This window comes from Varanus komodoensis, unplaced genomic scaffold, assembly GCF_004798865.1.
Source record: "Varanus komodoensis strain SLA01 unplaced genomic scaffold, ASM479886v1 scaffold9, whole genome shotgun sequence".
In the NCBI taxonomy this organism is placed as follows: domain Eukaryota; kingdom Metazoa; phylum Chordata; class Lepidosauria; order Squamata; family Varanidae; genus Varanus; species Varanus komodoensis.
In genome coordinates, this window is record NW_025336598.1 from 32,848,827 (window position 1) to 32,861,997 (window position 13,171).

Consider the following 13,171-nt stretch of genomic DNA (forward strand, 5'->3'; position numbering starts at 1 on the left):
CATGAAAGCTCGAAGACCTTTGGGGTAGTTCATTTCTCAGGAGGTCTTCAGGGGACAAAGAGACTATGTGGACTCCATCTCAGACATCCCACAGCTCTTAACTTAATCAAGACTTGTTTCATCTTTTCAAGAAGAGCTGGGTAAGGCATCAGGAGCTTAAGCAAACAAGAGTCCACGAACCAACACAGCCTCTAAAGCAAGTGCAAGATCATTATGTACCCATTCTTGTGAGTTTTCCAGGTCAGTGTTCCCTCTACCTACAAACTCTGCTTTTAAGCTTGTGGGTTTGAAACATGGCTTCAGGGAATCAGGCTGGTTCAGTGGAACTGGGGAATCAAAAGGACAGCAAAATTCCAGAGTATCGTAAAGGTGCAATGCCCTCAGATTTCTAGATAACACTCATTATTTATATCACTAAATGTACTCAGCATTCCATCCTTATGCCACCCCTTCACCAAGCACATCACACAGAACTGTTTGAGCATCCTCCTTTTTGCCTGCTTATTCGACATTCATAAGATACACCTTCAATAAAAAGAATGCCTGGACCGACATCACAGATACTCAGCAGCTGATGTGCAGTTGATATAACACAAACCACAGCTTTGTGCAACATGAACAAGCCTCAGGGTTGTGCTCATGACCCTGCTCCTCTTGTACAGCTATGAACAGACTGCAAGTATTTGCTTCCATGTTCAACAAACAACATTGGATGATATGTCTATATTGGACAAACATGGTGTGCAAACAGCCAGCTTCAAACCATGCATACTAGTCTCTGATCCTTTTCATACCAGAGAGAATCCATTTCTTGCTCCATTTGTTAATTTCCATGAAGTTTAATTAGCTTAAAAGATGTATATATCTGTGAATATCTAATATTTGGACATTGCCAAAACATATTTTTCAAAGAAGTATTTGCTGTATGGAGGCACCAGCAATTGGCTAACTCAGATAATCCCTGATAAAAAAGATACTGCAATAGAAACAAAAGGTTTTGATGAGCAAGATGCAACCTAAGATTCAAAGACAGGACAGGTTGATGCCAAAGCAACAAACAAATGATTGGGCATTTTGTGGGGATGTCCACATAGTTTCTCAAATTTTCACATGTGCCCACATCTCCAAAAAATTTGGGGACCCCTGTTCGATATACTCCTATCACAGAGATGCGGGATCCCTTCTTAAATATTAGTCCACATGATTATCAGCAGAGGAATCTGTGGCACTAGTAAAATGAAAGCATGAAGTGAAGGACAAGAACACCACAGAGCAAGGGTTTAGGCAGAATATAAAAACTGCACAAGCAGGATGTAAAAATTGTACAAGCCCAAGATGATGTTGCTCCAAAGGAAGAAACTTCAATAAAAATGACTGACAATTAACCACCATTCAGTGTATCCAAAATCCTCCACCTGAGATAGCCACCCCATTGAACATACACGTGTAGCAAAATTTCAAAACCTAGTGCAGAACTGAAGAACTTTTTCAGCATCTAAGCAGGAACAGGCTCCTCAGATTCTAATTTGCAGGACGGGGAGGCTGAAAATTCTTACACTTTCAGCAGGGCTGGGGTGGGTCACGTACCATTCCAAACAAGGCAATCTAAGCAGTTGCACATTTCGAAAGCAGAAAAGGATGCTACCGGGCTGCTGAGGTAACTCTGCTCGTCTCATAAAGCCTTCTTTGCATATTTCAAGAAGGAATAAAAGCAGAAGAAAGCTCCAACCACTTCATTTGGAATAGTAAGCCACCTACACTCCTCATATAGTAAGAATTTCTCCTCAGCCACTGAAAGTCGCTGAATGTCTTTCCAGTTTTGCTGGTGAAAATTACCCTGCTAAGATTGGTAGAGACACTCAGCAGTTTATTTCAAAGTAGTTTTTGCGCTTCTGAAAATTTGGGCATAGCTGGGTGGGTTCTCCCATGCTTACTGATAAGTGTTTTCTCTTGTGTGCAGATATATACATATATATGGTGTAGCAATGTGTCCAAGCCATACTCTCTTTTCTTATACTTATCCTTTTCTTCTGTCCTTCCTTCCTTTTTTGGCAAGGAAGATGGTTCAGATGACATTCCAAACCGGCTCACAACCTGGCTTATACTAGGGTTGCGGGGCAGTTTGGAAGCAACTTTCATCACACACCCTCTTTTTGGGGCTGGATGAGGCAGCAACCCACATTCAGCACAGGCAACTGTGGAAATGAAGCAGTGCGTGAGCAGCATGCAAGGACAGAAAAATAAGACACCACGGCTTCTTTCCCTTCTCTGATCACTTCAACGCGGCCAATGTAATGTAGTGTAGTCTTTGACTTCCACACAGTGCTGTATGTGGGTTGTGGTATTCTGTAACTGATTCAAAGAAGCATAATTTTGGTCTGCTATTTATTTTGATTGCATTTCATTGTTTTGTTAAAAAAACAGCAACAGCAAAACCCCACAAGATAAAATCACCGAACATCTACGACTCACGCAGGCAGGTCTCCGATATTCAGACAAGGGCTGGACCTCAGAAGACAGACTCCGTAGCCACAACCTTGGTGTGGGCACAGTGAACGTGGGAGGGGTGCACATTCCCATAATGGCAGGAACATGGCCCGTCTGCAGCTCTCCCACAGGGGTGCCCTTGCTGGCATGCTCACCAAGGGCTGTGTGGGTGGCCTTTACCAGGACGCGGGCCAATGCCAGGACAGCCGCAAGTGGATCGAGCATCAAGAACACCAGGGCTCCGTTCTCACCAGTGCTGAGCTGCGCATCAGCCAGGAGAAGCCACCCATCCATGGAGAGCGGCAGTGACCACAGGTGTGTGGCACGCGTATTCCCAGAGGCTTTGAAACTTAGTGGGCACACTCCACCAAGCACGGCTTCGGCACACTTTCCATTCATTCCAGTGGGCCGAGAGTGGACCTTCCGCAAAAGCCCAATGAAAATACATGTGGGTATTAGCAGCGGTGGCGGCGGCACTTGGCTGACTGAATCTATTGATGGGTTCTGCCTGCATGACATGTCAGAATGACATGTCAGAATGACATGAACTTGGCTCTTTAAATGCTTCTCAGAGTGGGATATTATGCTTCTAATTCTTAAATACATGTCATGGACAGATTGTAATATGCATATTACTATGCCAAAAGTGCTTAAAATTATTCAGTATAATCTGCTAATAATCAAGTGACTTCTGGTAAAGAAGTCTCTTTTTTGTTTTGTTTTGTTAGAAAACAAAAATTCATCATGCAGAAGCCAAAGAGAGAGAGAGAGAGAGAGAGAGAGAGGCAGGTATTGAATTAATCTTCTGACTTTTAATAGCAACCTGAGAGTGCTTGTTTTGACCACAAGAACCTGGCAGCATCTTAAATAATCTGAAAATCCTGTTTTTCAAAAGGTAGAAAGCAGCATGTCCTGTAGTACATGCATATTCCTTTTGTCCTGCTGGTTCCATTGGCATTTGCACTGTAAACAGTGAAAGACAGGAATGTACTTTCAGCAAAGGAGGGCATCCTATGGTTCAATATATATAATGCACATGCTCACTGGAGAATATTCGAATACTGATTTTCATAAATCACTTGGAAAAAAATACAAAAGAACAAAGAAAAGGCTGAACAGAGATGGCAAAAGGAAGTTGCCATGACAACCTGCTTAACAGACAAGGACAAGACAGGAAGGAGAAGGTCACCATGATGAGATCGCAGGCCAAACAGTGTTTATTTAGCCTCGTGGCCCAGACTGCCAACCTTGTGTTTGCCCTGTTTTCCTGAAGAAAACTGTGTACAATTACAGCGCACCAGTGTAATGGAAAGTATTTGCAAGACTGAGAATGCTGTATCTGATATTACTTTGTGGAAGACAAAAACGCCTTTCTGCATTTACAAAAGCAAGCAGTGCCATAGCCCAAATGTGTAATATTTGGAAGCTAAAATGCCCTCTGCTCCACTAAAACCGCCTATTGCCATCTAGAAGAAAGCAGCAGGTAAATTCCATGTCATCCTTTCAACTGGCATCCCCAATGAGTTGGATGCAAAGGTGTTCTTCTGTACCTTCCCTTAAGTACAGAGGAAGATGCAGAAAAAAACCCTTTGAAATAAATCAGAGACTTTCTTCTGCCAGTAGAACAGCTCACAACCTGGAGAATTACAGTAAGTCCTTCCAGCTTTCATACCCCATTGTTTAATTTTGCACAAACTTTGTGTATTCGCAGAATACTGCCAGCAGCTGTTTTCCATTTGTTCATGTTTCTTTGACTCTTACCCGGTATATAGTACATTATGATTATTCACATATATGTAACAATACAGGGACTGGAGTTTATGTTTGGAAACACTCTGCAATCAAACACTTGCAGTGCACTCTTACACAGGTCTATTTAGATGAAAGCCCCACTGCGTTCAAGGGCACTTACCTCTGGTAAGTGTACACTGGATTACGTGTTTTGCTGCACAGCTTGGAAAAAATACTTGGTCTTTTGTAATGTTCTAGCAATGCATAATGTTCAAAAATACAATAACCAAATGCTATCTGAATGCCTCAATTTTAAAAGGGTAGATCTTAAATCTAAGGGCCTGTTATTTTATTTTTGTTTCAGCCTGAATATGAAACTCAAAAATATAGTAAGTCACAACACAAAAAATGTTTTGGAACAAGACCAAATGAACATGTGCCTACATTTATTTCATGGCTGAGACTGGCTGCCAAACAACATGCCACAGAGACTTATATGGATTCCCTCCAGCCAGTGAGATCCTGACCTATGTCTGATAAACCCTTAGAAACTCAAGGGATGCATGTGATTTTTCAGCATCAATTTGCTTCCCTAGAATGCTAAGCCCAACAGTCGCATAAATACATAACCAGGGGCACAAGCCTTCTACAAAAAAAGCTGTGTTGATTCCTTTAGAAATATAAGTATCAGTGTGATGTAGTGGTTAAGAGTGTGGGACTAGGACTCGGGTGATCTAGGTTCTAATCCCCACACAGCCATGGAATGCTCTGAGTGACTCTGGGCCAGTCACAGATTCTCAGCCCAGCCTACCTCACAGGGTTGTTGTTGTGATAATGAGACTGGGAGCAGGAGGAGAATTATGTAAGCTGTCCTGAGTTCCTTGGAAGGAAAAGAGTCAGGAAATAAATATAATAAAAATACATGAATAATTAATCCTTCCATAACTTTGGCCTGAAGGCAGTAAGAACTGCAGTGCTATATGTCTAGAGGGCCTGAGAAAGACTGTAAAAAATGTTTGAAGACCGATATAAAGCTCGAAGACAGACATAATAAATCAAAAGAGGGCTCACAGTGCTTTTACAGCACAGTGCACCAATTTAAAATGGAACTGTCAGACAGCACATTCAGCACTGGTTTTAGCCTATCTGCTCTTGCCAACTGCTTCACTTGCCCATAGCTACATCCTCTTTCTCTTTTTTCTACAGAAATTTGACAAAGAAGCTGGCAGCCAATAACCTAAGGCAGAAGGATGCGGCACTACTTTCTTCTCTGGTAGAGCACAGGACACCTTGCTAACTTTTCCCAGCTGGAAGCAAAAGGAAAGGAAGGAGGGAGGGGAAAAGCTGACAGCATATTTTATTTGCTGCATGAGCATCTAAAAATACTGTTTGCAAGGTGGGTTCACAGCTTGGCTACATACTGTGCTTCCTCTCATTACCACATTTGTCTCCAGCCTTAGTTATCATTTACTGTTAACCTTCTTTATTCCTGTGGCAACCAGGTTCGCTAATCAAGACAATTCCCACTCATCCCTGGAGGATATGAGGCAGGGTAGTGGGGGCAAAGAAGAAACCTTACGAATATATCTATTTCGTAGTCCAGGTGCAGTGTACTGCTTCAGTGATCTTAGAGAGAAGAACAGAAAAATATCTTGGAACCTATTCTAAGTAGAAGTCAATAACTTTATTGACAAAATCTCCAAAGAACAAAAAGTGCACATTCTTTGCACAATATTTCTTGAGGTAACATAACAATCGATGCTTTTAGGTGGCCCTTTGTTTCATGATGAAGATCCTGTGCGTGTCCTTGAAGTGCCATACAGAATGGGATCATAGCTTTGGCTTTAAGATATCCCTTATAACAACTTTCCCCAACTTGGTTTCTTCCAGATGTTTTATACTATGATGCTCACAACCTCCATCCAGAATGGCTGGGTGGCAGGGTGGTTAAGAATGATGGAAGTTGTTGTCCAAAAAATGTAGAAGGTACCAAGTCAAGGGGGGCATGTAAGCCACTTGAGATCCTTGCAAGAGGAATAAAGGCAGTATATAAATGTCGTCGTCGTCATCATTATCACAACCTAGTAAATTTAACCGATGGTTAAATGATAGTTTATTGTTCTACCCATAGTTCATCTGGAACACAATCAAACAGACTACAGTACTTTCTTTTCTCAGTCTCTGGTTTGGCTGCATGCATCCTCCTTTTCTCTCTCCACATACTCCAAATGTTTCTTTACCAATCTTGTCTACCTCTTTTGAGGACTGGCAAAACAATCCACGAACATCCCATGGTTCTGTGTAAAGATGTGACAACAATCTATGGTTTAAATACGCCCAAGTTCACAACCTGGCGACAACTCATGGGCTTTCTTTTTGTGATACAAATAAGGGTTTGTTAGTGTGACAAACACACCATGACAATTCAGAATGCAACAACCTATGAGGGGTAAATAACTCATAGGTTAGCACTGAGCATTACTGTACCCATTATGTGCAAACCTGCATTGTGCACTACTGCAGTCCCACTGAGGTGATACTAGATTGTGCTACGATGTTGACGGCATTCATAGAGCATATGGATTCTGTTGTCCTAGCAAATGGTCAGAAACGGTGCTAGTGAAGGCAGTCAGTACTGCTCTTCTCTGTTCCACGCATAAGCATCAGATCGGAGGAAGCAAGGAATTACATAATTTGAGCCAATTATAAGATAGAATTGTCAAGTGATGTTGCAGTTTCTGGGGAAAGCATCTGAAAGCCATGTGCCTTTGATGACAGTCTGAGTTTAACTGGCTAATATGCCAGTCCTATTTTAGGAGAGTTCTGACCTACAGAACTATCTGAGAGACAGCACCGACTGCCTGTTTTATCAGAGGCATGAGGGTAAGGTTCATCAGTGCTACATTAAAGGTTATGCCCACAAACAAATTCTGACCAGATCATATATAAAAGGACACAGAAGTCTAATTTAGAATGAACTGCTTGTTAAAGAGTCTTCATGGCCAAATATACTAAAAACTGCATAAACAATGGGACAACTCAATATTTAAAAGCAAAATAATAATAATAATAATAACCCCCCTGTTATTTTAATGTTTAATTGATTTTAACTGGGGTTTTAGTATGTCAGTTGTCAGATGCTGTGGTGTGTTAGGTTAGGGCCCCTAACCCCTTTTGGTGGAGACAACTATGCAGGGAGCAAAAGTGTTCATCCAACACATTCTGCAAAATAATTTGTGTAATTACATGCATCCTGCTTTCCAGATATCCACGTGCGCTAGTCGTATGATCATGAAGGGATGATAAAAAGAGGGGTTTGAGGTCAGTCAGCCACACAGAACACACAATGAATAGCAATACTACTTAGAGCAATAATTTAGACATAGGTTTGTCTGATTTTCTCATCAACACATGGGTTGTATGCCTCCTATGAGGATTCCTTCAGCTAAAGGGGGAAACCAGGATTTCCTCTGCATCCACCCAGTACCACCTCACACATGATTCTGGGGGGGTCTCTCAATTCTCAACAGCTGGTTTTGGAAAGGCAGGGTGCTTCAGGAGGGCAGGTGAAGCAATGAAAATGGCTTCTTCTGATTACAGGAAATCTAATACCTGGACTTCTACTCCTCGTAATTCTGGATCCAACCCAATAGACTTGTTTAAGTATCCTCAGTTGAAGTGCTCTCACTCTCTAAGGAAAAAAGGCTTTGACATTTTGGAACAAAGAGGAAATGAGGATATTTCAAAGAATTTTAATTATGCTATCTTGGAAACTACAATGAGTGATTCTAACAATGCAACCCCATGATTAGACACAGTGGGACTTTTACTTAGACAGAAGTCCCACTGGGTCTAACGAAGCTCACTGCCTTAGTAAGCATATGTAGGATTGCAGACTGGTGAATGGAAGTCTCAGTAAAAGTCTCTGTGTGTGCAGATTTATATTTGTGGCCTATATTTTCTTAATTTTAACCTTGGGAGCTTTAACAGAAGAGAATGCACACAACTCTTTCAAAATGACAGAGAATACAGTTTTCGATAAGATACAGTGGTACCTCGGCTCACAAACTTAATCCGTTCCAGGACTCTGGTCGTGACCCAAATTGGTTGTGAGTCAAGTTAAATTTCCCCATAAGGTTCAATGTAAATAAGGTTAATCTGTTCTGTAACCATTTTTTAATCAGAAAAATGTGAAGCGAAGTGACAAAGGACAACAAAGATTGCGGCCATCTCCCCCTCCCCACCCCGAGCACAAGTGCAGCCTCTTCCCAGCACGACTGAGATCGCACCCATCATCCCTGCACGTGCCCCTTATCCTGACATGCTGGGGGGGAGGGATGGGCACGAGTGCAGGCGCACTGGGGGAGAGAGAGAAAGGCGCAAAAGGGGCACGCTGGCGGATGGAGAGATGGGCGCGATCTCGGCCATCTTTCCCCAACCCCCGCAGCATGATCGCGGCCATCTACCCACTCACGAAAAGGAAAGATGCCAACTTCTATCCTTTAGTGCTCATTCAATGAACTGACCACTATAGAACCAGGGCACTGTGAGAGAGGGAAGAGGGCCCTGCTTGCTCAGTCTCTGGCATCTTCATAAAGCACAAATTCTCCAGCTTAAGCCCCTGAAGAGCTGCCACCACTGGGAACAGACCATCCTGGGTTAGCCAAGCAGTACGACCCAGTGTAACACAAGTCCTTGCATTCCTTAAAACTGGGTGAAGGCAAGCACCCCTTTACATTCTTGGAAACCTCGTAAGGTAAGGCCAAATGCAAAGTGTCTGCAATCACACACAGTGTAGCTACGCATGATGTTTCACTTACCCTCATGTCAAATTCATGTGACTCTGATTCAGATCAAGATAGAAGCACTTCAGAGGGGGTTAAATTTCCCACATGGATTTCACTCCAAAATTCCCCCTCATCCCCATATGAGAGGGTTACAGGCAGGCAGGCAGGCAGACACAGAAGCCCCACAGGCTCTAATGGTGATATGTTTCCAATCTATATCAGGGCCACTCATGCTTGCAGAGGAGTAAGAAAGGCTATCATGCATAGCAACATAAATGATTGGAAGAACATTTAGTTTGACCCATAGATTGGGGGAAGTGCAATGGTAACCAAGAACCTAATTCTGTAAACAGGACAGACCATGTGTGTGGGATTTCTCATTTCACCCAAGACTGAGGGAGCAAGAACTTGCTTGTGTATTCTCGGCAACACACATACGGTCTCCACAATGCATTATCTATAGCCATTGGCTAAAGGAGTATGTCTTTCTGTTGCTATATCAGGACATCAACTCCCTGAGTTCATTTCAGGACATCAGCTCCCTGAGTTCATGCAAGTTGAATACCATTAAAAACTGTATCTTGAGGGGCTTTTTAGACAGATGACTTCTCTGACCTGTCTCTATTGCTGAGGAGACACTGACTGTCATGTGCTTCAGGTTGCAACCAAATCTTGCCTTTGCCCATGAGAATATTTTTGTTTATGCATAACAAAACCTATAAAAATGTGATTTTGATAGCTCAGTTTGCTTCATCCAGCTGTGACTTCTTGAATTTAACAATAAAACACCATCCCTCTACGCAGTTACATTTCCCAGTGATTTCACCTCTTAGAGCGCAAATTATTTTATGTGCTAGCATGCCATAGTTTTTCCATATGATAATGGAAATTATCCATTGATTATGTCAGCATGTGAAACCATTCATGTGGATCTCTGATTCTTACTATTGATCAACAAAGGGAGATAAGAAGGGATCCAGAACAAGAAAGCAATCTAGGCCGGCATTTTTACACACTGAACCAAAATTGCATCATGGGGTCAATTCCTGTTCAGGCCACTACAAGCTGTTCAGATCTTTAGCACTAATTAATCCTAATTATCCTAGCTGAACTTAGATTCCACTAAATTCCATGGGACTCATTAGTAAATCATAATTCATGTTAAATTCTGTTGATTACAATGGAAGCTAAGTACAGCTCAGTCTGGCCTGGGTAGAACTTTAATCTGACCCAGTCTCTGCTATTTTAACCCCAGGAAAAGTGAGCTGTGTGCCTCTGGGACTCACACTGTTCTCTAGCATCAATAGCCAAGTATATATTACCTGTAGACTAGTGCTTAAAACAGGAAGAGGCATTTTTTAGCCTGCAAATCTTCTTTAAAAAATCAAATATTATACCTGTTTTTTGCAGGAAGCTCAAAAATATTGCAATTATTTATGCAAGCCCAGCCATTGCCACTAACACAGCATTGATGACATGAAGTTTGGGTTTGGTGAACTTCAAGTTATTCCTGTGTTAACTTGACAATACACCAAACCAGTTAAATGAACATGCTCCAAAATATGTAACAATGAAATACTGGGTCCCCGGTGCCTCATATGCCTTCTAATGAAAACACTGTCCTTGACCAAAACAAACAAACAAACAAACCCTTCCATGATGCAGTGCTGAAGTCATACTTACGAGTATTGTGTCAATAGCTCCAAATCATTATGCATATCGATTGGATATGTCTCGCTGAGATGATAGAGCTTCTCTAAGGCCTCGTAGATGAAAATGATGCAGATAAGGGATGCAAAAGCTTCTTCAGTAAACCGAGTAATGTAGCACACCAGGGAGCTTGCATCGGTTGCAACAAGAATGATGCACAGAATTGCAGTCCACAAGCCAATGCTCGCTCTCAAGGAAAGGTAAGACAGCTCGTACTCCCTGTAAGAACATGAAGAATTTATTGAGCCCCACTAAAAGAAGGCTGAGTAATAAGTGCTGTGGATAGCTGCTGTGCTTAGCAAATGTCTCATTCAAATGATGCCAACTCTGTTCTTACCACTTCTCTTTTAAGTGACGGCATTGCCTTCCTAATGCCTGGAATGGCTTGTGGATCGTGAAATTCCAATGTATGAATGGCCCCTTCTGCCTGCAAGAATTCTCCATGCCATGGTAGTGGCAGCTCTCTGCAGGAGAGCACCATTTGCATGTTGGAGTTCCACCATTTGCAAGTGCAAGAAGTGCCTGCAATGGTCCCCGTTGTCAAGGTTTATGGCTCTCCATTTCTACAGTCTTATGTTTGCTTTACAGCTGCATTCGGGAGCTCTGGGTTAGGGACTCAGGCCTGCAATTCTCTTGGGAGAAAAACCCTGCCAACAGTTCTGATGAAGGGGGGTTTATAAAGGTTGCAGATCACATCGTTCAGAACATGGACATTCAAATTCGCAAGAGTGCACCAAAAATGTAGATGATGCTATACCAAGCAGGTGGGCGCCTGTTACCCAGACAGTCCCAGGGGTGTGCTCCACTGCAGATGCGACTGACCACTACCCTACTGCCTCCTTGTCTCTGCCCAGCATCCATTAGCTTTACCTTCACGGCACCGGTACACAGGCAGTTGCCTTGCACTGAATCAAACCACTGGTTCCAGCATTGTCCACATGGACTTTCTCCAGGGTTTCAGGCAGATCTTAGCTAGCCCTACCTGGAACTGCTGGGGACTGAACCTGGAGCCGTCTGCATACAAAGCATGTGCTGTGCCTCTTGCGCTAAGGGCCATGCCCCACTTTAGTAATAAGGGCATGCTCAAGGGTAGCGTAGAGCCCAGGGCCTTCCACATGTTCTTGGGCTACAGCTCCTACCATGCCTGGCTACTGACTATGCTGGAAGGAGCTGATGGGAGTTGCCTGTTCCTGCCCCAGTAGAGCAGGTAAGACCAGCCAAGGCATGTCTTTAAAAACCCACAGAAAATTAAGCAAAACATTTTGCTTCCTCTTACTGCTAGGTTTAGCATTATGCTTTAGCTCCAATAATCCTCTAAAAGCCTCATGCAACAGAAGATGAAAATAATGAAGACGGCAAAGTGTGTGAGAGAACTCTGGTCACTTACTTGCAAAATTTGAATAATATCTTTTCAAACACCAAAACTGGTCCTGTGCTACCTAGTATGGTAAGAGGCTGTCCACCAAAGAGTGAATAGGCTATTCCAGTCATAGATGCACCAAACAAGGATTCTATTGCACTCTGTATGTGAAAAAAATCCAGAAAATCAGAGTTATTATTTCAGTACCAAGACAACTGAGGAAATGGCTTTTTTTGCTTCTCAGAAAATTTATCATTCCAAATGCTTTGTTTTAAATGAATTGCTCATGCAATGCTTATAAAATGCCAAACATAAATAAAAGAAAAACAGTAAAAAATCAGATTAATTTACATACTATACGACCGTCTGTTGCTTCTCCCAGCAGACCACCAAATGTAATAACGGGAGACATACATGCACAGTAGAGAAACAGGAATGAGGCTAGACACTGCAAGCTGAATGCATCGGTAAAGTCACTCAAAAAGAAAGGTGCTTTCCTCTTGATATCTAAAATCAAGCCCCCAAAAAACCTACAAAAACAAAAAGCAGAGACAGGCTTATAAGTTTAAACCACAGTGTGTGCATTCATTTTTAAACATAAAATGGGCATTGCACTTACCTAATTACATTTCTAAATAACTGGTCAAATGCGTTCTTTGCACTCACTTTTAAAATAAAAAACGAAATTGATGAGACCTCTCCAAAGTAACTCAGTACCTTTAGAGTTGTTTCTTCCCAGGGATATATACAGTAAGTGCTTAGGAACATAGAAAGCTGGTCGGTTTCATCAACACTGCCTGGAAGTGGCTCTCTAGGCTTGCAGGCAGAAGCCTTTCCTAGCTCTGCTTGGAAATGCAGGGATCGGATTTAGGACCTTCTGCATGCAAAAGAGGTGCTCTTCTTCCACTGTGCAACAACCTAAAGATTTCCCTTGAAAATATACTGCTGATTTCCCCCCACCCCAATCTAACAGCTTAATTTTTAAACAGGCCATACCTAATGGTCACCCCACTCATTAAGGCGCAAGAGTGAAGAAGGAAGTGCGCGCGAGAGAGAGAGAGAGAGAGAGAGAGAGAGAGAGAGAGAGAGAGAGAGA

At 42.4% G+C, this 13,171-nt stretch overlaps 1 protein-coding gene across 3 annotated transcripts in view; it reads right to left on the minus strand.

The window, feature by feature from the left end:
* The window catches only part of SLC4A10 (solute carrier family 4 member 10), a 118,205-nt gene that overhangs the window by 27,899 nt on the left and 77,135 nt on the right, over nt 1-13,171 (minus strand). For all 3 annotated transcript variants that reach the window (XM_044417896.1, XM_044417897.1, XM_044417895.1), the window contains 3 exons: nt 12,431-12,605; nt 12,103-12,236; nt 10,689-10,934 (listed from right to left, as the gene is read on the minus strand). In XM_044417896.1, coding sequence (XP_044273831.1) covers nt 10,689-10,934; nt 12,103-12,236; nt 12,431-12,605 — 555 coding nt within the window. The remainder of the gene's footprint in view (nt 1-10,688; nt 10,935-12,102; nt 12,237-12,430; nt 12,606-13,171) is intronic.